At 41.5% G+C, this 25,175-nt stretch overlaps 4 protein-coding genes across 10 annotated transcripts; 3 read left to right on the top strand and 1 right to left on the bottom strand.

Annotated features, from left to right (window-relative positions):
- The first annotated feature begins 1,218 nt into the window (after nucleotides 1-1,218).
- sik3 (SIK family kinase 3) lies at nucleotides 1,219-15,783 on the top strand. Of its 4 annotated transcripts, none has more exons than XM_037268631.1 (26): nucleotides 1,219-1,563; nucleotides 4,579-4,695; nucleotides 4,796-4,859; nucleotides 5,095-5,256; nucleotides 5,398-5,522; nucleotides 5,698-5,821; nucleotides 5,901-6,019; nucleotides 6,248-6,358; nucleotides 6,446-6,580; nucleotides 6,878-6,955; nucleotides 7,333-7,442; nucleotides 7,578-7,734; nucleotides 7,858-8,007; nucleotides 8,092-8,165; nucleotides 8,839-8,973; nucleotides 9,617-9,758; nucleotides 9,859-9,978; nucleotides 10,053-10,111; nucleotides 10,240-10,349; nucleotides 10,681-10,847; nucleotides 10,942-11,069; nucleotides 11,668-12,437; nucleotides 12,524-12,678; nucleotides 12,800-12,929; nucleotides 13,016-13,145; nucleotides 13,251-15,783. In XM_037268631.1, exons 1-25 carry the CDS (start codon nucleotides 1,273-1,275, stop codon nucleotides 13,138-13,140), a joined length of 3,858 nt encoding a protein of 1,285 aa, XP_037124526.1. In that variant the 5' UTR covers nucleotides 1,219-1,272; the 3' UTR covers nucleotides 13,141-13,145; nucleotides 13,251-15,783. The 4 variants fall into 4 exon arrangements, with proteins under 4 accessions (XP_037124526.1, XP_037124528.1, XP_037124527.1 ...); XM_037268630.1 differs by having other exon boundaries at nucleotides 1,249-1,563; nucleotides 13,019-13,145; XM_037268633.1 differs by lacking the exon at nucleotides 8,839-8,973 and having other exon boundaries at nucleotides 1,220-1,563; nucleotides 13,019-13,145.
- Nucleotides 15,784-15,907: 124 nt separating this feature from the next.
- On the top strand, nucleotides 15,908-19,783 carry LOC119133012 (transmembrane protein 25). 2 transcript variants are annotated; one of them, XM_037268635.1, is made up of 10 exons: nucleotides 15,908-15,978; nucleotides 16,184-16,422; nucleotides 17,223-17,327; nucleotides 17,403-17,738; nucleotides 17,863-18,153; nucleotides 18,221-18,352; nucleotides 18,427-18,460; nucleotides 18,550-18,650; nucleotides 19,047-19,133; nucleotides 19,209-19,783. In XM_037268635.1, the coding sequence occupies exons 3-10, from the start codon at nucleotides 17,246-17,248 to the stop codon at nucleotides 19,280-19,282; spliced, it is 1,137 nt and encodes a 378-aa protein (XP_037124530.1). In that variant the 5' UTR covers nucleotides 15,908-15,978; nucleotides 16,184-16,422; nucleotides 17,223-17,245; the 3' UTR covers nucleotides 19,283-19,783. The 2 variants fall into 2 exon arrangements, with proteins under 2 accessions (XP_037124530.1, XP_037124529.1); XM_037268634.1 differs by lacking the exon at nucleotides 15,908-15,978 and having other exon boundaries at nucleotides 16,100-16,422.
- Nucleotides 19,784-20,696: 913 nt separating this feature from the next.
- On the top strand, nucleotides 20,697-22,307 carry LOC119133015 (T-cell surface glycoprotein CD3 gamma chain-like). Of its 2 annotated transcripts, none has more exons than XM_037268638.1 (7): nucleotides 20,697-20,783; nucleotides 21,030-21,094; nucleotides 21,190-21,210; nucleotides 21,287-21,481; nucleotides 21,707-21,850; nucleotides 21,950-22,017; nucleotides 22,103-22,307. In XM_037268638.1, the coding sequence occupies exons 2-7, from the start codon at nucleotides 21,043-21,045 to the stop codon at nucleotides 22,154-22,156; spliced, it is 534 nt and encodes a 177-aa protein (XP_037124533.1). In that variant the 5' UTR covers nucleotides 20,697-20,783; nucleotides 21,030-21,042; the 3' UTR covers nucleotides 22,157-22,307. The 2 variants fall into 2 exon arrangements, with proteins under 2 accessions (XP_037124533.1, XP_037124532.1); XM_037268637.1 differs by having other exon boundaries at nucleotides 21,025-21,094.
- Nucleotides 22,308-22,721: 414 nt separating this feature from the next.
- On the bottom strand, nucleotides 22,722-24,947 carry LOC119133017 (T-cell surface glycoprotein CD3 epsilon chain-like). 2 transcript variants are annotated; one of them, XR_005100031.1, is made up of 6 exons: nucleotides 24,798-24,947; nucleotides 24,356-24,550; nucleotides 24,139-24,270; nucleotides 23,920-23,948; nucleotides 23,452-23,595; nucleotides 22,722-22,847 (listed from the first exon to the last, which is right to left on the bottom strand). XR_005100031.1 is itself a non-coding variant. In XM_037268640.1 (5 exons), exons 1-5 carry the CDS (start codon nucleotides 24,859-24,861, stop codon nucleotides 23,530-23,532), a joined length of 486 nt encoding a protein of 161 aa, XP_037124535.1. In that variant the 5' UTR covers nucleotides 24,862-24,947; the 3' UTR covers nucleotides 22,949-23,529. The 2 variants fall into 2 exon arrangements, 1 of the variants encoding a protein (XP_037124535.1); XM_037268640.1 differs by lacking the exon at nucleotides 22,722-22,847 and having other exon boundaries at nucleotides 22,949-23,595.
- Between the last annotated feature and the right edge of the window lie 228 nt (nucleotides 24,948-25,175).

The raw sequence follows: 25,175 nt of genomic DNA, 5'->3' as shown, positions 1-25,175 counted from the left end.
CTCATCAGGACACAAAGGGCTCGATTGCGCAATAAATATAATCTGTAATAAGTGCAATACAGTAAACATGACACACATAACGTAATGGGTGTCAAAAAATAAATATGATTAAAAGTAAAAAGTTTTATATTTTGACTGGCAAATAAATTCGGATGAATACATTCAAACACTATATGTACAATGTTGTATATATAGATATAGATAGATAGATAGATAGATAGATAGATAGATAGATAGATAGATAGATAGATAGATAGATAGATAGATAGAGAAAAATATATAAAAAGAGCATACTATTAAAAACCAGCAACATTGTGGAAAAAATGTTGCAATCAATCGACACAGTTTGTTACTGCATTTATAAATGTACGTTAAAACTCTGGAAAGACCTATCCAAATTCTAATCAGCAGAAAATTCAAAGTTCAGGCTGGCCTTTTCACGACTTGCTGTGCTGTATAATGTTCTGTGATTTATTTTTTTTCTCCTGATTAAGTCTCAAACATGAGTGTATTCATCAAATTGGGATATGAAATGCATTGGTTAGCCTTAAAATGACTACGCAGACACGACACGCTTACCTTAGATTACCTTGGCTCTTGCTCCAGCGTTTTTGTAGTACCTCTTTTTACCACGGGGTGAGGCTGTCTACAACATTTTAGAGTAGAATAGACGGGTTTAATATGAGAACATGTCCCTCATCTATTAAAAAAAAAACTTTTGATGCTATAAATATAGTTTATAGGTTCCTGCCTTTGAACAGAAAATCTGTCAAGAAAGTCTTGAAGCTACAAAAACCGACGTCAATAATTATTTTAACATTTCATGGTCGAAAATCATGACCCAATCGAAATCACCTCTACTTTGTCATGTCATGTTACCTACATGCATTTCATTTACATAATATTCAGCCTAGGCCTTTGAACATAATGGTGTTTATTGAAAATGTTGAGTATCTCTCCAGTGATTAGGAGTTGCTCGTAATTTAAAGACAAGAATTTGTCATATTATTCCATCTGCAGAACACGTCTACTCGCGGCGCTGTGTAATGGATCACTGAATCATGGGCGCCAGAGCGATAATGCGCACTTCTTTGTTGCCCTGGCGACCACAATACGTTTTTGTGGATGAGGTCATGTGTTACGCGGATCGTTTCCATAGTAACAACCTAGAGAGGGCGCTGCGAAGGGGCGCTGCACGTAAAATGACGCAGGGCGGGGGCGTGCGCGCGCTGCGCAAGGCTGCTTGTTGTTCCCGCAGAGAGAGGCGAGAAGATGGCGGCCGTGTCAAGCGGAGGTGCTGCCGGGACTCCCGCGGCCGGGATAGCGCACTCTGCCCGACCGAGCCACGCAGGCATGGGCCCTCAGAACCGAGTCCAGCCGTCCCCCGGGATTAGCCACCCCGGTCGTCCAGGCGCGGCCACCGGCTGCATCCCCAATCCTGCTCAGACTTCGACCACCAGGCCCCCTCCTGCTCGAGTGGGCCACTACGAGATCGAGCGGACTATCGGCAAGGGAAATTTTGCGGTCGTTAAACTGGCCACCCACATCATTACCAAAGCAAAGGTAAGGCGACTAGTTGCGGACTATTTTAGGTGACCAATGGCAAGTTGTCATTGCGAATTGATCAGGGTTTTTAGCGCAACACCGGGGACGAAGCCGGGGCCTTCAAGCTCCCCAGACAAAACGGCAAGCTCGCTTTAGGGACACCGCTGCTTGTAGTCGGGTCATTCAATGCATGACATCTCTGGAAATTGGTGACATTAAACGCAGTTAGTGGAGACAAATCAGCGATGGTTCCACACAATTCCCACGCGACATTACTCATGGTTTCATTTGTGACAAAGCGCAGAGGACAGAGAGAAGGGTACTGGCGAAGATCTAAAGAAGAGACGCAAAATGTTCCCGCTGTAGCAGTTAGCTTAGCCGCGAATTAGCTTTTTTGAATGCAGCTTTCATAAAGAAATACCAATGCATTGCAATTATTCAAACGCTTGTCAATACATTCTAATAAGCAACAAGCATTTGATATTATTCGAAGTGTCCTTGCAGCTGGGATCTTCAAAAGCGACAAATGTCCCCCGTGAACTCATCGTCCGGAAAAATGTCTGACCAATTTTGACAAGGATGCTGACTTTTTTTTTTTAGTAGCTCCATCTATAATATCCTAAATGTTGTTACATGAAACACAGTAATCCTTCATAGAAGTCTTAAAAGTTACACATAACATTTTTTTTTTTTAATTTGGGGGCTTTTTCCCCCCCCAGATACTGTCTCTAATTCAATGAAAAGTAATCTGAGAAAATATTAATAATAAAGTGTAAGAGTAATATTGGCACACTACATTGTTTATGCGTGCACGTTTCTCATCTGCAGTTAAGTTACTAATGTATCAATTTAATGGAAAATGAATTAAACAAGTGTTAATGGCATTGTCATCACTCGACACAACTCCTTTAAGAGTTATGTAAGGTGACACAAATTTAATGATCGTCGTGCTGAGGTAACATTTAGACAGCTTATCCAGACAGCAAAACCTTTCAGCAGCAGTTTGTGGTATTTGTAAATAAAGGACCTCTGGGTGCAGTGAAGTAATTCCCCCCTCTCCTTTTATTTTGATCGTTTGTCATTTTGTGAATCAAGAGATTTAAACACACAGCAAGCGTTTTTTTGTTTTTTCCCATCCCACACCTGGAGGCAACAAAGATCATCCTAGTTCGCTTGGCAACACTCAGGCATCATCGTCATAAACATCCTGTTGCCGGTAACGTCTGCCCAGGGCACAAACTTGTGATTAAGTTAATGTCACGGTCAAACTGTCATTGTGGATTAGTAAAATGAGCCTACAAGGAACAATTTGTTCATTGATGATTTTATTTTGTTTTACACGACTTCATACAACTTCTGTTTGGTTTTCTATGTTGAACCCTTGGGACATATTAGGAAGCACTAGTATTGTTTATTAAGCAATTTTGTTATTTTTTATTCATCCTGTTGGTAGCGATCGTTGCAAAGCTTGTCAAGACAAAAGAGAACATAATTGCCTCAGTTAGCATATTTGGCATTCTTGAATTTCATGATGCAGGCACAACAGAACCTAATACAACTTGTGATTCATGAGATATTTTTGGGTGCTCACATGTTGAAAGTCTGCAGTTTGAAGAACTTCTGCAGTTTAGCCTATTGAAGGGCTTTTAGTTTTACTGTACGCACTGTTTAATGTCATGTTTGTGTTTAGATGCATGCTGACAAGGAGACATGGGTCAATGTGTCTTGCATCTGCAGCTTGCGAGGTCAACGCAAGCCTCTGTAGCACCATTTCATGTAATAGTGGTGGTACTAATTTTGTACCAGAGTAGAGAACAGAATTGTGAGATCTCTTCTCTAATTGTCTGCTTTTTCTTTCATATAATGAAATCAATTTAACAAATCGAAAACAGTCCCATAGGAAAGCAAAAATGAATTATTATTGTGCAGTGCTCAAAACTTTACTCTGTGGTGCAAAATGGTGCAAATAACATTGGTAATATAAATGTTTCATGTTAATAATGTCAATTTAATGGAAAATGAATGAAACAATACTATGTAGCTGTTGTCTTATTTTATCATCAGATAGCCCATTGTAGCAGCAGGTAGAGGAACATGTGAGGAACATGTGCTAAAAATTAAAATAATCAAAAGCGTGATCAAAATTTTGTAAGATTGCATCACTGACATTAAATGAATTAAACTTCCGCATTCAATGAAGTCTTTGTTGACCCTGTTCGACCATCAGTTCAGTTTTTATGTAAAATTTAATCTTTGAGTCAAACACAGTGCGAATGCTCAAACGATAGAATGTTATAGAAGTTCCAAGAATTTGTTTCGAACTCAAATCAGTTTAATTTGGGCCAAAACTGAAAATCATGAGTACGAGCTGTCATAAAAAAGAAATTCATGTAAAAAAAAAAGAAATCTTTTGTGAATATTATAAAAATCCTCATTGTTTTATGTTGCTTTGTAGCGCCTCAGGGGTCCCCCCCTTCACTCTCCCTCACTTCCCCTTTCTGTCTGCAACAGGAAGTCTGTCTTGTCAGAATGCCGTTGTTCCTTGGTTAGCAGGAAAAGGGAGGTTGGGATGGCACACAACAGAATTTGACAGAGGATGCTTCTGCTGCGTGTTTGTTAACATTGAACACGCATGGAATTTTCTCACACACGCTTATTTATTTTTAGTAGTGGGTAGCATTTTTTAAACAGCCTCATCAAATCCGCTCGATTAAATCATGAAAGGAATCCTGCCATTCCAAATTTCCAGAGAAACACTCTGTCACACACCGTCATCTTCCACACTGTTGGTCCCATTGTTGTAGACTCGGTAGTTATGCAATCACCTTAGTGACTGTCAAAAGGTCATGGTTGAGGTCTATGGGAATATACGTATACATGTCAACAATCATATGTCACTGATTGATTGGCAAATCATGACATCACAGCCAATCAGATTGCGAAACATCGGCCGATCAGATTTGTGTGTTCTTTCCCTTAATTGTCCCTGTCACCGATTTCTCATCTATCCCAATCTTCTCTCTTTGTTACTAGGTGGCGATAAAAATAGTGGACAAGACCCAGCTGGATGATGAAAACTTGAAAAAGATCTTTAGGGAGGTTCAAATCATGAAGTTACTAAAGCATCCGCACATCATTCGTCTGTACCAGGTGAGTTGACAGATTTTGCTTACTGGTTATGTTAGTGAAGTTAGCCATTACTCGCCGCTGGGCCTACTGGTTTGGTTGTAAAACTTAATCTTGTCTACAGGTCATGGAGACAGAGAGAATGATTTATTTAGTAACGGAATATGCCAGCGGTGGAGAAATTTTTGGTAAGATGCACTCCACATTATTATTATTTTTTTTTTTTGTGTACTTTGGAGCAGGTTTTAATTTAATTTTTATTTTATTTTTTTAAATTTAATTTGTGGTGTACTTAGGAGAGGAATTTCACATTTCTTAAAATGTCTACAATGTAAAATATAGCATTATTTTTGTTTGTCAATAATTATCTTCTGTTGTCACTTTTTTTTCTTTTAACAATCACTTGTGCTTTTGCACGTCCAGACCACCTGGTGGCCCATGGACGTATGGCAGAAAAGGACGCCCGGAAGAAGTTCAAACAGATTGTCGCAGCAGTCCATTTCTGTCACTGCCGTAACATTGTCCACAGAGACCTGAAAGCCGAGAACCTGCTTCTGGACCACAATCTCAACATCAAAATAGCAGGTGTGTGATCTGGCACGAGAGAATCTTACTTGCTTTCGGGCTCTTTAAACTCAAGTCGGTGTAGGCAAGTGCTAACATGTGATGGGAGTATTTTCCATATGCCCAGAGAATGAAATAACCAACCTCCCTGTTTCCTGTCAGATTTTGGTTTCAGTAACCTGTTTTCCCGAGGACAGCTATTAAAAACCTGGTGTGGCAGTCCTCCTTATGCGGCACCAGAACTTTTTGAAGGCAAAGAATATGATGGACCCAAAGTAGATATATGGGTGAGTCGACAAACATTAACATTCCTCCACAACTATCTATTGAAACTTTTGTCGAGTCAGATCTTAAAATAGATATGCAATTTTTTTTATCATGTCATTTAATGGAAGGCTTTGGGTGCAGGTGCTCGCTGTAGTTTGGGAATTACTATAATCTTGTTCTCTCTTGTCTGTTCAGAGCTTAGGTGTGGTCTTATATGTATTGGTGTGTGGTGCCCTCCCCTTTGATGGCAGCACTCTGCAGAATTTGCGAGCACGAGTCCTAAGTGGCAAGTTCCGTATCCCCTTCTTTATGTCTACAGGTACGTCTTATTTTTGCCCCCTCCTAAAAATAGTTGCAGGATAATATGACTAAATGTATCTGCGTATGTTTTTGAACAGACTGTGAGTATTTGATCAGACATATGTTGGTTCTGGAGCCCAGCAGACGGCTAACAATGGAACAGATCTGTAAGAACAAGTGGATGAGACAAGGAGACCCAGACCCCGAATTTGAAAGGGTGAGCTCTCAGAGAACTAATGTGCACCTCTGGATTCCAGGAAAGATTATATTGTTCGTAATAACCTGATTGAATTTAGACATTTATGGGGGGTGGACAGTGCCATTCATGCCATGGTGACTCATAATACAAAAGAAAAAAAGAAAATTACTGTCTGTGGTCTGCAATTTTGTACATTATGGGTGTCATCTTTCTAATCCTGATTTATTCCCTTCTTCTCCCATTCAGTTGATAGCAGAGTGTGAGCTGGTTAAGACTGAAAGAGAGACAGAGCTCATCAATGAGCAAGTGCTCATAGCTATGTCCGAGATGGGCCTGGACAGAGAACGGACAATTCAGGTCAGACAATAACTGTGCTTTTTTTTTTTTTTGTGGTCAAACTGAGTTTTTACTCTGTCTAAAATGTTCCCTGTTTTCTTTCCTCAGTCCCTACAAACAGATGCATATGATCACTACAGTGCCATCTACAGTTTGCTATCTGACCGTCTCAAGAAACACAAGACGTTGCGCGTTGCTCCACCCACACCACGCCCCATTACCTATCCTATTAACACTGTACAGGTAAATACTTTCAATTTGAATTCAAATGACAAATGAGCAAAAGTTTCGTCTATGCACAGAACAGCCATTTGCTGCAAAATGATTTTGAGCTAATTCAGGGGGAAAAAAGCTAAGCTAATGAGTTAAGTTTCTGCATCACTTCACTATTTACGTCCTATTTTATCAATGTTTGAAAGCCCTTGTGCTAAATGGTTACTGACCTTAACCACCGTGCCAATCCCACTCCTCTAAGAGGATTGCTTCAAAAATGAGTGCAATCCTCACCTGACCTTTTTGTCTCGCTGTTTGCTTGCGTAGATGGATCCACAGGGTAATCCAGTTAGCATAACGGTTCCTCATGTCCAGCTTATCAACCCAGAGAACCAGATTGTTGAGGTGAGTCAAGGATGGTTGGTTTTTCGCATCTTTGCACATTTTATTGACATTTTTGTCAGAAAAGATGTTTAATTTATTGCAACGCCAATTTTAGGTTGGATGAAGGAAATTTTATTTAAGATTTAAATTATTGCATGATATTTCCCACTATAAACTAATTGGAATTTTAGACATCACAAATATAAATGTTAAACACGAGTGCTCCAAGCAGATTCACAATCGCATTAAAATATAAATTTATATTCGAGCCCTGTATCAAAATATAGAATTTGGTAGCAAAAGTGAAGTCATCTTGTAGAATACTTAATATATATACTTTAAGATTATTTTTTTAGAATCAAAGATAATGATTAAATACGTGCGATTTTTGTGTTTAGCCGGACGGCAATATGGCACTCGACAGTGATGAAGGCGAAGAGCCATCTCCTGAAGCCATGGCTCGGTACCTCTCAATGAGGCGGCACACTGTGGGTGTACCAGACCAAAGGTAATGCAGTCATCTCCTTTCACTCTGCAGTTTGTTATTGCCACAAATATCACCACCGGGGCATTGCTGGTGTTAATAACTTGGCATGGATCCCTGTGCCTCTCTAAATGCATTTTATTTCTCCTTTACTATTAGGACTGAGATGCAAGAGGACCTCCAGAAACTGCCACCAGGTTTCCCCCGGGGAGCAGTGCCCCAGCCTCCTTTCCCTCCACTCACGCCTATAATGGGCCAAATGCACACTCTCATGCCAACGCAGAGCCTACAACCCACACAGCAGTTGGAATACAAGGTGCAGTCATTTAAATCCTGTCTTACAAGTTCCCTTTAGTCATCAGATAACTTGTGGGGACCAGCAATTCCACATAAGTTGTGAGCCAAGATAAACTTGATTGATTTTCTGTTCAAACTTCAGGAGCAGTCATTGCTGCAACCACCCACTCTGCAATTACTCAACGGCATGGGGCCTCTTGGTCGAAGAGCTTCCGATGGTGGTGCCAATATCCAACTTCATGCCCAACTCCTGAAAAGGCCTCGGGGGCCATCACCTCTTGTTACCAGTCCAGTGAGTAGTAGTAATTGATTAGTATCATTATTTTTTCTATTAGTTGACTCAGTAAAGTTAATGGAAACTCTCTGCTTCCCTCAGCACCCAATTCCTGCTGTTGCTCCGGTTGATGAGGAGGGATCAGATGGCGAGCCAGATCAAGAAGCGGTACAAAGGTAACTGAGCGTAACAGCTTTTGGTTGTAGGATACCTTGTACAGACAGGTGGCTGTCAAAACTGGATCGTGTGAGTGGCATGTTACCTTGACAGTCGGTGACTGTTACAGGGTTGGTTAGTGCTGGGAACTTGGTCAAGGTAAAGTCTTCTTAACTAGTCGTCTCTGTGCAGCAGTTAGTGCATCTTTTGCTGGTGGCCTGGGTTGCTGGGAGCGTGCTTTGCTTTTTCCCCCCACGGGTGCTGGCCACTCTGCTGTGGCGCTCACCTTGTCTCTGCTCCTTCTGCCATCGTGCAAGTGCCTTCCTCTCTGGCTCTCAACTCAAATCAGCCAAACTCTAAAGCCACCACTTCTTGATTCCTACGTCAGTCCATGCATAATTTTACTCCTTTCCGGTTTCCACCTTTTCTCATCCAGCTTTGCTAACTCTCAGCTTGCAAAGCCTGTAATGGAAAAAAAATTAATTGCGGAATACAAGTGCTGATTATAAGCTCTAACATCACTTTGTGTTTGAAATTTTTTTACAGTTAGGCAAAATGTTGCGTTTACCTCCCCTTTTGGCAGTGGCGGGAATGGGTGGGCCTTCCCCCTGTCTTTAGTAGCAAACAAGGGCAGTGAGCTGACCAGCACTGCTTCCTGTCTCCCACCCTCACCTCCCCCTCCCTGCGGCCCAGGTACCTGGCGAACCGCTGCAAGCGGCACACGACGCACGCACTCATGAGCACATCGCATGGCGATCCCTCGGCAGAGCCCCAGCGGTCACAGGGCCCCCGCCAGAGGGTGGTCTGGGCCCCTGACACACACACCCGGTGAGGGGATGCACCCACTCTGTGCTGGATTACGCACAAACTGTCTCAAAGTTACTGAGCACGCGCTCTGCTGAAAATGACCGCACCCTTTACGTCAAAACCTGAAAAAAAACAAATTAAATGGTGATGTTTGATGCAAAGTGAGGTATTGCCCCAGCAACGGTTCCAGTAGTTTTTTTCTTCAGTTCGTTAATTGTCATTTTTGGTCTGGTTGACTGACAACGGAGTTATTCTATATATTTTTTTCTTGATCTTGTTTGTTGGTGTTTTGAGCCACAACGGATACACGTGGCTTTTGGTTGACATTGAAATGACGTTTGTGATGGAAAGTGGGTTAACTAAGCAATGATACACCTGCCTTATAACACCGCGGCAGTTTCATTTCAGAAGCAATACTAAAAAAAAATACTAATTGATTCCCAGTCAGCTGTTATACTAATCTAGTTAAATATGTTTTGTGAATGATACCTAATAATTTTTATTTTTCTCTTTGTGTACCATGTCTGAACGTTTGTCTTTTTTGTTATTTGTTTTTCCTGTGCGCTTGTTCCCCAACCCCCCACGCCCCCCATGTGTGTGTGTTTGTGCGTCTCCGTTGTGTGCTTGTTCGATTTGTTTTTGTTCTCTTCGGTCTCCTCCTCAGATCAAGCTATAAAGACTGTAACACACTTCATCTTCCTATGGAACGCTTCTCACCCGTCAGGAGGTTCTCTGACGGCGCTGCCACCATTCAAGCCTTCAAAGCGCATCTCGAGAACAGTAGCCTCATTAAACAACTCAAGCAGGTACGTACTGCTTTTATTGTGGAGGGGATTACTTGTTGATTATTCCTTCAGAGTAAAATTATCTTCCGATTTTTTTCCTGATTATCTGATCTTTTTACAGGAGTGTGAACAGCTTCAGAAAATGTATGCGGCCCAGCAGGATGAGCGATTCCTGGAGCACACTCAGCAACAGCATATTCTCTACCAGCAAGAGCAACAAATCCTCCACCAGCAAATCCAGGTATGCACTTATAGAGTCCCATGCTTATGCAGAGTCAGAAGAATGGCTCGCATTATTAAAATTGTTCTCTGCAGGGTCTATCTTTAGGCCATGGAGAGAGTCATCCCAGTCACCTAACCCACCAGCTCCAGAGGTAAATTATATACTTTGCATCCAGCAAAGAATGAATCTGATAATGTAGTGCAGAGCTCCTGGTAGTTGAAGTGTTGTGTAATTGTTGTATCTATATTCTCTCCAACTCTCTTTCTTGTCCTCCCCCAGGTTGCGTATCCAGCCATCGAGTCCTCCGCCAACACATCCGAGCAACCACCTCTTCAGACAGCCAAATCAGACTTCTCCGCCTGGCTCTGCAGGCATAATGCCAGGGCATGGTAAGTACCGTGAGATCTTGAGAAAAACACGCACACCAACATTATACGCTTTCCAAAGTATCTCCAAAACTGGTAATGGTGACTTCTTGCCATGAGCACAAACACACTCCCCATGTTTTGGAACTGCGTGTTGATAGCAGATCTGGATGCCCCTTTACCTCTTTGGCCCACATGGCAGGAAATCCATTATTTCCAAAAACAATTTGCAATGCGTTACTTGTCAGACCACAGCACACTTCCTCTCTGCATCGCTCCAACTCGGATGAGCTCAGACCCAGAGAAGCCGGCATTCCAAACTTGTTTGTGAACATTTTGTTCTCGCCCTCCTTAGGTCCATCCTCGGTACCGTATCAACATGGTTCTCCTTCACTGTACCAGGGTCAAAGTGCTAGCCCACCTCCTACAGGCCTTCCAAGAGTGCCTGTACCAGCCAATCAGCAGTCACCGTCTGTACACCCATCTGTCCCACTGGCTCAGGGTGTACCGCAACAGCAGCAAGTGAGATTTTGAATATTTTAATATTACCGTCAAACTTGGACTATACTATTTTGCCCACCGTTTATTTTCTGACTCAAATGTCTGATTTATTCAGGTGACTATTCAGGTACAGGAAGTGGAATTGGGAGTTGGGCCACAGAGACAGGGTAGCTTTTTATCGACACCCTGTGGACACAGAGTTCTCGGAAAGCAGCTGAGTGCCGACAATGCAGAATCGCACAGGTGACATGAATCTTCCTGCGCAGTGACCGGACGGAGCCTCAGTGTTCGAATTCACAACGTATCTTAACCACTCAGGCCTGTGAATGGACTCATTCCATTTCATTTTACAGGACCCATGCTTGGAATTGTTTCATTTCGTTTTAATCACACTGTCATGCTGTTACTTAGGGTAAACATTTTACATATAAGCACAGGTAACAAGGACATTAGTTACCATCACTGACAAAACAGTAAGTGGAAAAGCCTCATGGACAACAACTGCGCTTGCTCCATCTCTATTTATTTGGTGAGTGGATGTGCAGTATGTGCTGTGGCAGCAAGTATAGAATGTCAATAGTTTCCAGATTCGTATTGTGTTGCAAATATTGACACCCTTTTCTTCACTGAGAGATTGTGTGACCATCCTTGCATAAATGTTGACCCAGAAAGACCCACAAGTCTCTCAGTGAAGATTTTTGAGTGTGGGAAAGGACCTGACATAGTTTGATAACTTCCCATGTTGAGTGATGTAGTGACCTGCTCCACATTCTTAAACCACAGTCCCATTTTGTTCTAATAGAACATGTCATTGCTAATTCTCCCCCTTTTTCCTTTTCAGTCGTAGCCTTGGACGTTTCACCTCGGCCTATGACCAGGCTCAGTTCAATCCCCACCTTTTTTCTGCTGACGCAGCCACTCGAGGTGCCCCCGGAGTGCTGGGCGCCTATGGCCAATATCTGCAGGGGGTCTCTCTCAACGTACCTGGACTGGATGGTTACCAAAGCGGGGCTTTGGGGGCTGGCAATTATGGCACCCCATCATCACTACAGCAAGCGTTACTCTCCCCAACTCCAATGGATTACCGCCCCCCACAACAGCACGTTACACCGACTCTGCAGGGGCTCTTGTCCCCCCGTCACTCTTTAACAGGCCATGCGGATCCTCGGTTACCACCACAAGACTTGGCTGCACTGCTGAAGAGACAGAGTCCCCGCTCTTGTCCTGCACCCCCAACACCACCTAATAGTACAACACCGGAATACGGAGAAATGCTACTTCTGCGCCAGCTGAGCCAGGGTGAGAGTTTGGAACCACAGCCGCCTCAAAGCTCCCCAGCAGGCAAACACTACCACCACCTTCTTCAGATCCGACCTCCAGAAGTCCAACCACAACAGCAACCTGACCAAGCACCTTGTCCGAGCTTGCCCCACTCGGAAAGTATGGAGGAAGATGAGGTACCAGCTGGCTACCATCACGCGCATGAAGGCCTGCTGGTCAAAGCAGGAGAAGGTCATGAGCTCCTGGCTCCCCCTAGAGGCAGCACCCCTCCCTACAACTCTCCTACACACAGACGTGGCTATATCAGTCTGAGTCCTCCAGCATCTAGAGGTGGGTTTACCCAGCACTACTTTCTAGATATCCCTATGATTAAGGTGACCATACTTTACACACCCATTTTTTTATTTTTTTATCAGACTCTGAACCTTTAGAGTGCAGACAGACAGGACAAGCTATGGAGGTGCCTGATCACAACGGCTTGGGTTATTCACGAGGTCAGCAAGGAGAAGTTTACAGGTCTCGAGGACATCTTCAGCGTCACCACACCATCCAGACCTGTGATGACGCATATGTGAGTGGCTACATATGGTAGAAAAAAAACATTGGATTTTAACCCTGGATTTCGAATTGTCATCCTGTGGTATAGGTTTCATGTTCATTATGCTTTCCTTTATGATGAATCTTCTGTCCAGGACCAAGCTGAGCCCATGTCTGGGATGAGCCTGTTGGCTGGGAAGGCGTTAAGTTCTGCTCGCATGTCAGACATTCTCAGCCAGACGTCATTGTCAGAAAGCCAGCAGCTGCACCATCGGGAAGAATCAGGTCAGCACTAAAAAAAAATTGCAATTAGCTAAAACATTATTGACTTGAAAAAAAATCCATATCAGCAATAAAATGTCTATTTCCAGCAGCATGTGACGTTGAAGCGGAGCTCCACGCGGCGACCTGCTATCCCTCTTCCTGCACCACAGATATGCTTCTCAGCTATAAGCCCCCTGACCTGCAGTACAGCATGGAGCAGGCCGGAGTCTAGCAATGGTATGTAATCTTTTCATCAGGCCAGTTGCAATGCAGATATTTGGCAACACATGGAAATTTGCATTATACTTTTCCCCCCCCTTGTGTCCATTGTCTTCTCTCCAGGATGCAGTGTATCCCATGTACAGTGGTCTATGTCAAGCATCCTGACATGTGTTGACTTGAGTTGAGCTGCATCATGCCAAACCGCCATCATCCATCTCTCCATTGCTCACCATCTGTTTGTAAAGAGGGAGGGGGGAGGGAGGGAGTTGTTAACATAAGATGACAGTTGGAGCATTCAGAAGGTCAAAGTGCCACCATCTCCTGCACAAACATCAATCATTTGTTACCAGTGGGTTCTTCTTGACTAAGATTGTCCCACTCGGCACCCTCGGTGCGCATATCGTTTTGTGCCTCAGTGGCCACCGAAGCCGGTTTGACTTCCAACGACACAAAAGGAATAGACACACTGCTGCAACAGATCCAAAGTATTCACATTGTGTGTCTGATGATTCGTGCGCACACTTGCTCAATGAGAGGCGTGGAGAAGAAAGGACTTTTGAAGCTGCAACCGACCCCTCGTCCCATCGCGCCTCCCTCCCCCACTCGCAGACTGCAGAGCTTTTCAGACTGGACGAGAATTTCTGCATTGGTGGTTGGAGTCGGCCTCCATTGCTCCCTCCCAAAGACTGAGCTCAGTTTCATTTTCACGAGGACAAACTAAACCAGCTCTTTTTTTTTTTTTTTTTTTTTTTTTGGTTGTTCTTGCTTTCAACCACCCACCCACACTTTTTTTTTTATATATATATATTTTATTGTCAAATAGTAATGTCCATGTTAGACATAATGGTCAATATTGTTACTGTTGTTATCACGGTTTCCAGTATAATGTTTATTAAGATGACATTATTATAGAAAACCAGATTTTTCTTGCAAAGATGACAATAATTAAGAGAGAAAAATCTGAATTCTGCACTTTGGAGTCACACGATCTTTTCCTTCCTCCTCCCTTTCATGATGTCATACTACTTTTAGGACAGCCCCAATTCATGTCATCCTTATTTTTCCCACCTGCTGTTACCTTCTCTCTCATGTCTGTGACAGTGTATTGCATTGTGGGTAGTTTTACCAGATTTTTGCTCCTTTCCTTGTACAGCGATGCCATGTATAGAATGCTTTTGCAATTTCTGAAATTTGTTTTTAGATGTTGGGGAGGCTTTCATTTTCTTTGATCTTTTTTTTTTTTACGTTATCAAAATGTTTACTTTTTTTGCTTTATGAATCTTGAAATTTCCTGCCAAAAGAGGACAGAGAAGAGAGACAGGGCTCTTTCTATGTCTTAAAACGATTGTTCATATTTGTTTTAATATTATATTGAGACACTTGAATAAGAGGAGAGTAATAATTTTGGTTGCTTTTTAAAGTATTTCTTTTGTTGATGCCATTTGTATTGCTGTTGCGCCTGTTTTTATTTGAGATAGTTGTGGCAGGCTATACAGGGTCAAGTTCGAGGCTTTGTCCGGGTTGGTTTGGGTGCTACAGACTTGATACTCGGGGAAAAATAACAAACAGAAACCTAAAAGGAGTAACTTGACATATCATCCAAAACATAGATGTATAAATATAAAGACTGACAACACCCTGCCCCCCCCCCCTCTTTTTCTTTTTTTATTTTATAAACCCTTAAAATTTGCTGTGATCCCTCAGCCATCTTTTATTATCTTACGTCTCATGGCTGGACAGATGGGACAGTTAAAATTTTGGTTTGGAATTGTTGATACACTTGGACTCTACACGATCAAAAGGAAACAACAAAAGGTTTTGTCTTTAAATGTGAATTCTAAATTTGGTGTGCAAAGCACGTGAATGTAAGGTTTCATGAGCCCATCTTTAATTTACAACATTGCTGTTGGAAACTAAACCTGAGGGACCACAGCAGAACATTTATTTCAAACAAAAAAAAAACATTATCTCCCCCTTATTCTATGTTCTTGTTTGAATGTTACATTTCCCCCCTTCTCTAATGCCAACTAAAACTGGTGCAGTAAAAAGGCCCAATTGCACAATACCAGACTGCCCTGGTTGTTTTGTTTTTTTTAAAAACCAGCAGTCATTGGTGTCTAGCTGCGCTCGTGCTTTCCGTTTGCACTCTAACTTCCTGCGAAGATTCTATAAACATTTCCAAAACGTTTCAATTCCTCCAACTCGCCATGATTCGTTCTATGTCAGAAATGTGCTGCTGACCTCTGCACCAAGCCAACACTGATCCGTAAAAGCACTGAGGGGTATAAAAGACATGCAAGTCGTTCGTGAAATCAAAGTTAGGGCTGCAGGAAGATTCAGTGCCATTGAATGGGAAGTGCTGCACATGAGTCGGGCAAAGTGGGGGAGAGCTGCTTCACATATCAGACTGATTCTCCCTTTCTGTTTTGCCTCCTTGATGACGCCCTCTAGTGTACGTGTACTCTTCATCAGCCTTTTCTTTCTTTGCAAGTCGGGGCTCTGCTCCACTCTATATTTTTCTTAGATTTTTTTTGCCTTTTTTTTTTTCATTTATGTTGAGTACAAAAATACTAAAGTGCAACAATGTTTAAAAGATTATCAACCAAACTAAGATGAAATATATATATAAATAAAGAAATACTTTAAAATGGCATGGACGTGTGTCTTTTTCTTTTATACTATTGTTTGGGAAGCTGATAAGGAACGTTTAAAGCACAAAAATATATATTTATATTATTTTTTACAACATTTTAAGATACTCCTTACTGCAGTGCTCTGCATGCTGCTGCTTCTGTCTGCAACTGCACTGCAGAGACATTCCAGCCTGAAATAATGGAGCACCGAACAAGTAAGTGCTGTGCATTCGTGGTGACTTTTAACAATTGATCGATGTTCAAGACTAAAATGAGAAATTTGTTCAGCACACTTCAAAACATCTCCGCCTCTCTTTTTTGCTCCCAATTCCCAGAGCAATATTTGTGTGTGCATCCATCCATCCCTCCTCTTCCCCTTCATCCTGCTTCTCTCTCCCTCCCACTCTCGCCTCGTTTTAGTGGCGGCGGCGTGACTGCCTGAGTCAGCTCGCTTTGCCAGTGAGTAAACGCAGCTACTGGAGGTGCCATATCCTGCAGAGCAGAAAAACGCGTGTCTGTACGTGTGACTATGAGTGGACACAGATGGGAGGGCGACTGAGTCAGAAAGGCGGCCTTCCTCTCATCGCCATCCTTCGCTCTCCTGCTGCCATGGAACTCCGGCAGACGGAATCGCAGCACAATCTGCAGGAAGGGATGAGGTAACACCGTGTGTGTGTGTGTGTGTGTGAGTGGGATAGATGATTTGAGTTGAGAATGAGGAAAGCACAAACATCTCTATCAACATGCATGTGTGTGGGCCTTTGCAGGAATTTGTATTGCCATTCTGGATTGTTTGTGTAAAACCAAGGCCCGGTGGATGCAACCGATTTCCTTGCTCATGATCATGTTTATGAGGTGTGCGTCACAATGATCTAATAATTCAAGCTTTATCTGCACCAGTATCTGTGTTTTTGTGTATTTTTTTGTGTGTATTTTCTGGATGCACTAAAGGAGGATAGACCTATACAGGCTATTTATATGCATCTACGTATATGTCTATTTTGGGAATCTCAGCTACATCTGACATAATTTGGATAGAATCTGATTTTCTTTTTTTTTTTTTTGCACCAAAGGAGGGTAGACTTATACTGGCTATTTATTTGCATTTATTTTGGGAATCTCAGCTACATCATTTGGACGGGTAAACAATTCAAAAAGTTAGCTGGAAAGGAAATCAAGACTAAATAATAAATACATTTTATCTTTATAATGTTACAATTATTTTCCATTTCCAATTTCGCGGACCACCTGCAATACCGCTACGGCCCACTAAAGGGCCGCGGACCTCCGGTTGACAACATGTGATGTAGCATAATAAGAACAGTTGCTCCTCATCCACAACTTCTCAGCCATGCAAAGCTTCTATATTATTACAACAAGGTGATGGATGCAAAATATGCCTTGCCTCAATAAAATCTCCGAAGTAGTATTTAATAACAAACTCAATCTCTCTTTCCAGGTAGGTGTGCATGTTAGTGTAGGATGGATAATGTGTGCAAGAGAATGTGGTCGTCAGGCTCCCAGGCCGTGGTGTTCCTTCACACGCTGGCCTTATCCTGGACAGGTGACGTATGCTGTTGCTTGACTGCCATCAAAAAAAGTCAGCCGTATTTTAACATTTTAGTTTGTGTACCCGCAGGTGCTGTTGAACCCGCCCCTAAAATTGACGGACATCGTCAGACAGTGATGACGCTAGGAGAAAATATGGTTCACAACTTCCACTGTCATTCAGATGGTTGGCACACACCAACTTTGTTGACCTGGTACCTGAACGGTGAGCGGCAAAGGTCGCACTCTCCTAAAGGAGGTCAGAGGAAGACAGCCCAAAAAGACTCTGAGGTCACAAGACTGAGAGCCATTCACAATAGCACATTCTCCCTGCGGGCCAGGAAGTGGGACAGAGAGCTGGTGTGTGTGGCAATGAACCCCAAATCAGGGGAAAGTTACAATGCCACAGTCACACTCAATGTCCAATGTGAGTAGCCGTGAATCATTTATCTGCAACATTTTGTTTTTTTTGATACAATGATTCTTTTAACCACCAACAAAATACAATTTTTATGACACTAACTCTGTGAATCTTCTCGTCTATCTTCTAGTTCAGCCTGAGATCGTCAGGCTGAGCGCACACTCCAGTGAAACCTCAGATCCCGGTCTTCTGTTAAGCCTCTTTGCGCTGGTCCAGTCCAACCCGCCAGCCACGTTCACCTTGGCGGATCAGTCCGGTCTACTGGTGGCTAACATTTCAGACATCATCATCCTCGACTCGCACGGCTACCCTTGGATGACCAATCACACACTGAGGGTCACTCTCAGTAGCCTAACAGGAAATATCTCGCTGAATGCTAGCAACAGTGTGGGCACAACGCAAAGCAACCTCTCGCTGGCAGGTTGTTGGCGGGGCGGGGAAGGGGGACATAGATGACTTTTGGAGGTCTCACTTTATCTGTTCTCCAGAGTTCCTGCAGTCTCGTGTGGAAGTGCCAATGTTGGGAATTGTAGCTGGAGGGTCCATGGCCTTCATGGCTCTTCTCATCCTCAGCCTGATAGTCCTTTGCCTCATGCAAAAACCAACAATTAAGTCCATTGGTAAGACAACACAAGTCCCTTGCGGGTTTGCAACAACACTTTAGCAGTGTAACATAATTTATTTGGTGTTACAGACGAGCCAGTGGAGATTCTGATGACAACAAAAAGGTAACGCTTTTTTTTTTTCCTGCCAGGGATTCTAATACATTTCCCTTCAACAGACTACATTTACATTTGTTTGTATTGTCCTTGCATAGTGACTCAGTCACCCTGAAAGCAGACAGAACTTACATCCCCAGAGAGAACATGTCTCTTCCTTCCAATATGCAGCTCAATGACCTCAGTACTTTGAAAAGGGGTAAGACTTAAACTCAGGGGGCAGATGGTAAACTACATTCATGATTCCAACCAAAAATATTAAATGCAATCATTAAACAAGGGCGCCAAAATTTCGTCATCACATATCCACCCTTTTACTTTCCTTAAACTTAAATGTTGCGACTCTGCAAGTGTGCACACTATCTTGTTTCTAAAATGCGTCTTTATTCAGAATAAATCAATCACAAAAGATTATGTTTTAGAATTATGGTCAAAAAGTTCAACCTTGGTCTTCCTGTTGCAACACACCTGATTCTAATGGTCAGATGATAAGCAAGGTCTGCAGACGCTGAAGATTATCCGTCAAACTGCATTTTGCTTACATGTTTTTTATATTTCATCCATTGCTCCGATGCTCGTACATGGCTTTCCAAAGCACGCGAGATCACCCAGCAATTCAGTGGGGGAGACAAGAGGACAGATGAGGAGGATGAAGATCTGTCTTTAGCCTATGCTGCCAGAGGTAAGGTGGCGCTTTTTTGCATTTCTTACTTGTGGTCTTGTCATTTGTTTTGTCTTGATGCTCTGGCTCTGCCAGGTTTCGCCAGATATCCAATGGTGGGCTACATCTACAAAGCGAATAGCACAAGCAGTGAGGAGATCTGGCTCTGATGCAACTCATGAACTAGACAACTGCATGCATGATTATTTGAACAGAGACCCTACAATAAGTCACCCATGTATCCCTTTAACAGTCGTTAAGTTGGTTCAAAATCTGTCAGTGGATCATACGAGGTATCTTATGCTTCAACAATTGTATTGGAAAATCGTGTGTGAACTCCTAAACTAATGTGTTGCCATCTGTAACCATTTGCTCGTAGTGTTCTCTTTCCTGCTGTTATAAACGGAATGCCTTTATTCTGCAATGCACACTCCAGAATATTCAAGATGATACAGTATCCTCCATAATTATTGGCACCTACTGGTGTTAAAAGACTTCAAATTAATTCATATTGTAGAAACGTACATGCACGTGGGCAAATCTACAAATGAAGTTGATGCAAAAAATAATGATATATAAATTATATAGAGCATACTGTATAACAGTTTCCCTATGTATATGTGTATGCATATAAAAGATGGTACTGAATAAAGTCAACATGTCTATTTCGCCTCGACTGTTGCTCTCCTGACATCCACGAGGGGGCGCTAAAACACGTTTCTTGCTCGTGAGCGGCTTTTTGTCTGCTGAAATATGCAAAGCAAGTGTTTGTGCCTTTCACACAGTAAACTCTTTTGTGTAGACATCCATTTGCATTTTTAATGGTGCAATAGAAATTGTAGAATCGTAATGCATGTTTAAGTTGTGTGAGTGAGAGACACAGTCAGGTGCAGTCTGCGGCTCAAAGGGTTTCGACAGGAAGCTTCGTTATGCTGTGGCTGAACGTATTTGCTTCCTGCAGCACCTCTGCAGCATTTGAGGGAATATGCACATTGCCACACGAACAAAAGAAATATTTATTCTGTTATTGAGGAACACATACTGTACATATTTGTTTTTGCCTTCGGTGTTCTTTTCATTTTGTGAAAATAAAAAAACAGTACTTAGTAGCTTTTAAAACTATCAATCATATACAAAGTAACATGTGATTTACTTGTGTATTTATTTCAGTGCCCTTAATTCACTCATAAAATAGTAGCAGACTATTATTATATTTACACAAAATAACTTGGCCACATAAAGGAAGAACAAAAAAAGCGCTTGCACCATGTGTGTTTTTTTTTTAATGCTGCTAGTCTCTGGTAAATATTTGGAATACCTGACTGCACAAAGGAGGGAGAGTTATACATGATGAGTAAGAATTTTTCAACTAAATTCCTTTTATAGTACAGCACTGTTGCATTGCAGTATGTTAAGATGTGTTAGTGTGTGTGTGTGTGTGTGTGTGTGTGTGTGTGTGTGTGTGTGTGTGTGTGTGTGTGTGTGTGTGTGTGTGTGTGTGTGTGTGTGTGTGTGTGTGTGTGTGTGTGTGTGTGTGTGTGTGTGTGTGTGTGCGTGCGTGCGTGCGTGCGTGCGTGCGTGCAGGCATACACTTCCTACTCCAACTCAGAGTTCGAGAGAGATGAGAAAAAATGAGACGGCACCAGAAGCACGACTGATGTAAATATTCTGGTCAGTATTTTCAATATTTATATTTGACTATGTTTAGCAAATAGCTTTCTGCTAAGATTGGCTTTGAAGCACAGTGCATGTTTTGATTCAAACCAAGTAATATGACGTTTCATATTTTTTTACTTGCTTATCCACAAATTTATTGCATGTGACGATGGAAACGTTTTAGTACTGTGTTTTGACAAGACACCTGACTGCTGTTTGTGCATACAATGATGACAATATCTCAATCTTCTATCAGCACAGCTCTGATGACAAAATGAAAAGCTACACTGTTGTATCTTCGTTTCTGGTTGTTTGGACACTCACTGGTGAGATTTTCTTATTCTGGCATCATACATATTTGGAAACATTTCATTGAATTTTAATGAGGCCCACTGCATATTCTTTCCAAATTCTTCCACAGAGTTTGTCTGGTGTGGTGAAGGTACGTCCAACGGTGGGATTCAGTTCAACTGTCTCTTAATATTTTACGAGTCATTAATGTTTTATGTTCCTCACAGAATCGAACCTGGACGTTGTGAAATCTGCACCAGCGGAAATTACTATTACGTGTGGTAAAAATAAATTTGTGTCAAAAGATGGCAAGAGCGAGATGCCTCTGACTTTGAAATACAAGGATGAGAACTCTGGAGAATATGCTTGTGTGGATCAACAAGATCAATCAATTGGATCGAGGATTTATGTGAGATTCAGAAGTAAGTTCTCATACGGATTACTTTGATAAAATATTGATTTGTTTTTTTAATTTTTTATACATTTTTCAGCTGGTACCATAGCAAATCCATCCATCCATCCATCCATCCATCCATCCATCCATCCATCCATCCATCCATCCATCCATCCATCCATCCATCCATCCATCCATCCATCCATCCATCCAACATCTCAATGTCAATGCTCTTGTCTTTGTTGGTGTCCAGCTTGTGATAACTGCGTGGAGCTCGACTGGTGGTCCATTTCAAGTCTAGCTGTTGGAGATTTGATGGCTACCATTGTGCTCGGAGTGGGTGTCTATCTCGTTGCGTCACGGTATCATGCCTCTGTTGTCTCCTCACAACACAGAAGTAAATCCATCAACCTCTTCCTGTTTCAAACGTTTATTTTGGACACGATTGATTTTCCTAGATCTTCCTGCTGTGGGTTAAATGTTTTTTTTTTTTCAGACTCGGATCGAAAACATCTTATTCCATCTGAGAACCAGATAAGAGTCCCAAATCCTGATTACCAAGAGGTAAACTAAATCTCCAAATATTAAGATGTAACTTTCTTGTTAGAAAATGAATAATAACCAATGTGTACGTTTGTTCTTCCCTCAGCTGAGTCACACGGCTGGTCGTAGACAAGTATATGATAGCCTCAACAACAAATGACAACCATGGCCCACCCTAATAAAATACCGTGCTCAAACTGAAAACCAGTTCTTGAGCGCCGATTTTGGGATAATTTTTATAAAGCATGTATCAAAGAGTTTCTGTCTGCTTTTCCCATGTAATGACGTTAATAAACAAATTCTTGTTCCGTTATTGTCATCTCACTTTGATTTAGATGGAGAGAGAAAATACACATACATAATCAAGGAGAGAAAGACGCTGGCTTGAAAAGAAAGCCAAGCCTTGCCAAGCAATCTCAATTCAATTCTGTCACTCCTGGAGTGATTCATTCGTAGGCCTACCAAAGAAACGTGACATTGATGTCATGATGTCATGTTTGAGGTGTTGCTGGGAAAATCCAGTGCAGACAAAATGAGTAGCCTAGCATTTTTACACAGTAATGTAGCAAGCATGTGGCTGCATTTTTTTCCCCCTCGCTCAAGCAGGTGATGGCACCACGACTGTGTGCACGTGGGAGCCTAACGGATATGAGCTGTGGCTTCTCCACTCATTTCCGTCTTACCATCACAATCATATTTCCAACCACAAACATTAAAAGGAAAGCGAAGATTAACTGCATTTATTGAGTTGTCCTTTGCAACAATGTTTTTATACATAATATATCGCACAGCAAGTATACTGTAAAACAAGCATGAATTTATTTTTAATGGAAGTATACATTTAGAACAGTTCAAAATATTCAACATTTTTGTATTGATATCCTTCTTTGTTCAACCCAAAAAAATGCACAATGATTTGACACTAACAATAAAGTATTCATTACTCTGTACATTCATCAAAGTGATTGGTGGGCATTTATTTATTTGTTTTAATATATGGAGGTTAACTTATTTTTCCACTTGTGTAACAGGTAATGAAGTTAGGTCACCTTCAGCAACCTGCCTGCTTTCTTCTGCACTTCTCTTTAAGCTAGGTAAGTAATGATGTCACTTCTATGATAGTTCAAAATTTAAATTGAAATACTGCATAGTTAAAAGAGGAATGGAAGTATTTCATAGTCCATTTTTTTTTACAACTTTGGAACAAATCAGAGGTCATCCAGCACCCAAGGGCAATTGATTTTTTTCCCTTTTTAAGTCCCACTGTGGAGTCTTTGCAACCCCTCAACCATGTTTGTCAGATGTATTGTGTGATGCACCGACGTCATGTGATCGTGAAATATTCCAATATACTACATATCATAAGGTTGAACCTTTGGTATTTTTCCCAGTTGAGCCGTACTTTGTCGTGTGAGCTTTCTAAATATTGGTTCGGATAAAATGAGTGACATGCTTGTGTAAATATGGAGTTGCCAGAATACTAGTAGTTGTATGTCTTGCGTTTTAACTTGTAACCAGCCAGCCACAAGTGCTTCATCTTGATCGGCCGCTGTTGATAAAAGAGTATGGATCTTGGGAGCGGTCTTGTGCCTTCAGTTCCTGTCAACAAAACAATAATGACGGTGTTAGAGGCACACAATACAACTGATGGCGGGATATATTACAAGTAGTCACCTGGTCCCTCTCTAGTTTCATTACAGACATAGAACCTGATTGGTATGATTTCTGATAAGGAGTAATTGAACAAAGCATTTCCTCTTTGATTTGATATTTTCACATTTTCGATGTTTTCTATGGGATTTTTCTTCCACAATTGGAGGTTAACTGTGCCCCTCAGCAGACTTTATTTGGCCCGAGTGAATGCCAATTTAATTCTTGTCATAACGTCATGGAAAATTTGTTGTTACATTATCCTGTACTTACATCATAATCAGGAGAAGGTGTGTCCGGGCCTGCAGGTGTAAAAATATAGAAATACATGTTAAATATGAACTTAATTCAAATGTTTAAAAAAAATTTCGAACATTTTCAACCTGTAAAAAAGTAATCAGTTATTCTTATTGCGATAAAAAAAATCATAAAATTACAAAATTTAAAAATGATTGTTCAAGTATAAAAGTCACCTTTGATACAATTTCTCACCTTTCGTACTCAGTAAACTTATCCTCTTGGTGCACTTGTAGATGAGTATCATCAATATAATTGTTATGCTTACATCGGCAACAATGAATATCCCAAACAGTTCTGCGTCCAGCTCAAAACAATTGGCGCAGACTGAAGGAAGGTGGACAATAAGTGAGATATCGGAAAAATCATATGCACAATGTCACATATAAACACATCCATGGTGTCAACTTACCCTTTCCTTCCACATAGAAATAATATTTGATTTCATTGCTGCTTTTGTTATATTTGCAATGGTAAAGACCTTGGTTGTTGCCTTCAACTGTTAAGGATTTGCTTGTATTGTGAGATTCAGATTCTCCTTTTTTGAACCAAGTCCCAGTTTCTGGACATGTCATTGTGAAAGTCTCCCTCCAAAATGACACTGCACCTTAGACATAAAATAAATAAATAAATTGAACTAGAACACATTTTTTTAGTGTTGGTACAATATCGTCATCGCAAAAACATCAAGATTCAAAATTCAGATAAATATGTGGCGACATTTTAAAGGCAGAAAATTCGAGTGCTCTTTTTCTCTACTCAATGTTAATAGCGACCTTTTTCAATGTGGGATAAATGAGACCAAATAAAACCTATTTCATTTATATAGCACACCAAGAAAAGCAAATATTTACCTGTATTAGCTTCCACAGCACTTAATATTAGGAGGTGACAAAAAAACAACGCAAAGTTGTACATATCTTCTGAAATGTAGATTTCATTTACATAAAGCTTTGGGACCAAGCTGCATTCTGTCTGACTTTCTCAAGCTGACGCTCACATTGGCGCGCACGCACGCGCAAACATGCAAGCGCACCCGCAAACATGCAAGCGCACCCGCAAACATGCAAGCGCACGCGCACACGGGCAAGCACTGAATTCATTTATTTGGAGTAGTTTCAAATAATAATAAACCAATAAAATTAATTGAAAATAAATTTAATATTCTTTTAAAAACGTATCTTTTCTGCCAACTCGAAAGGAATACTGTATTGTACTGCACTGACATACAT

This window comes from Syngnathus acus, chromosome 13 (assembly GCF_901709675.1).
Source record: "Syngnathus acus chromosome 13, fSynAcu1.2, whole genome shotgun sequence".
NCBI lineage: Eukaryota > Metazoa > Chordata > Actinopteri > Syngnathiformes > Syngnathidae > Syngnathus > Syngnathus acus.
Note: the sequence above shows the minus strand (reverse complement) of the source record. Positions and strands in the feature narration are given on the sequence as shown.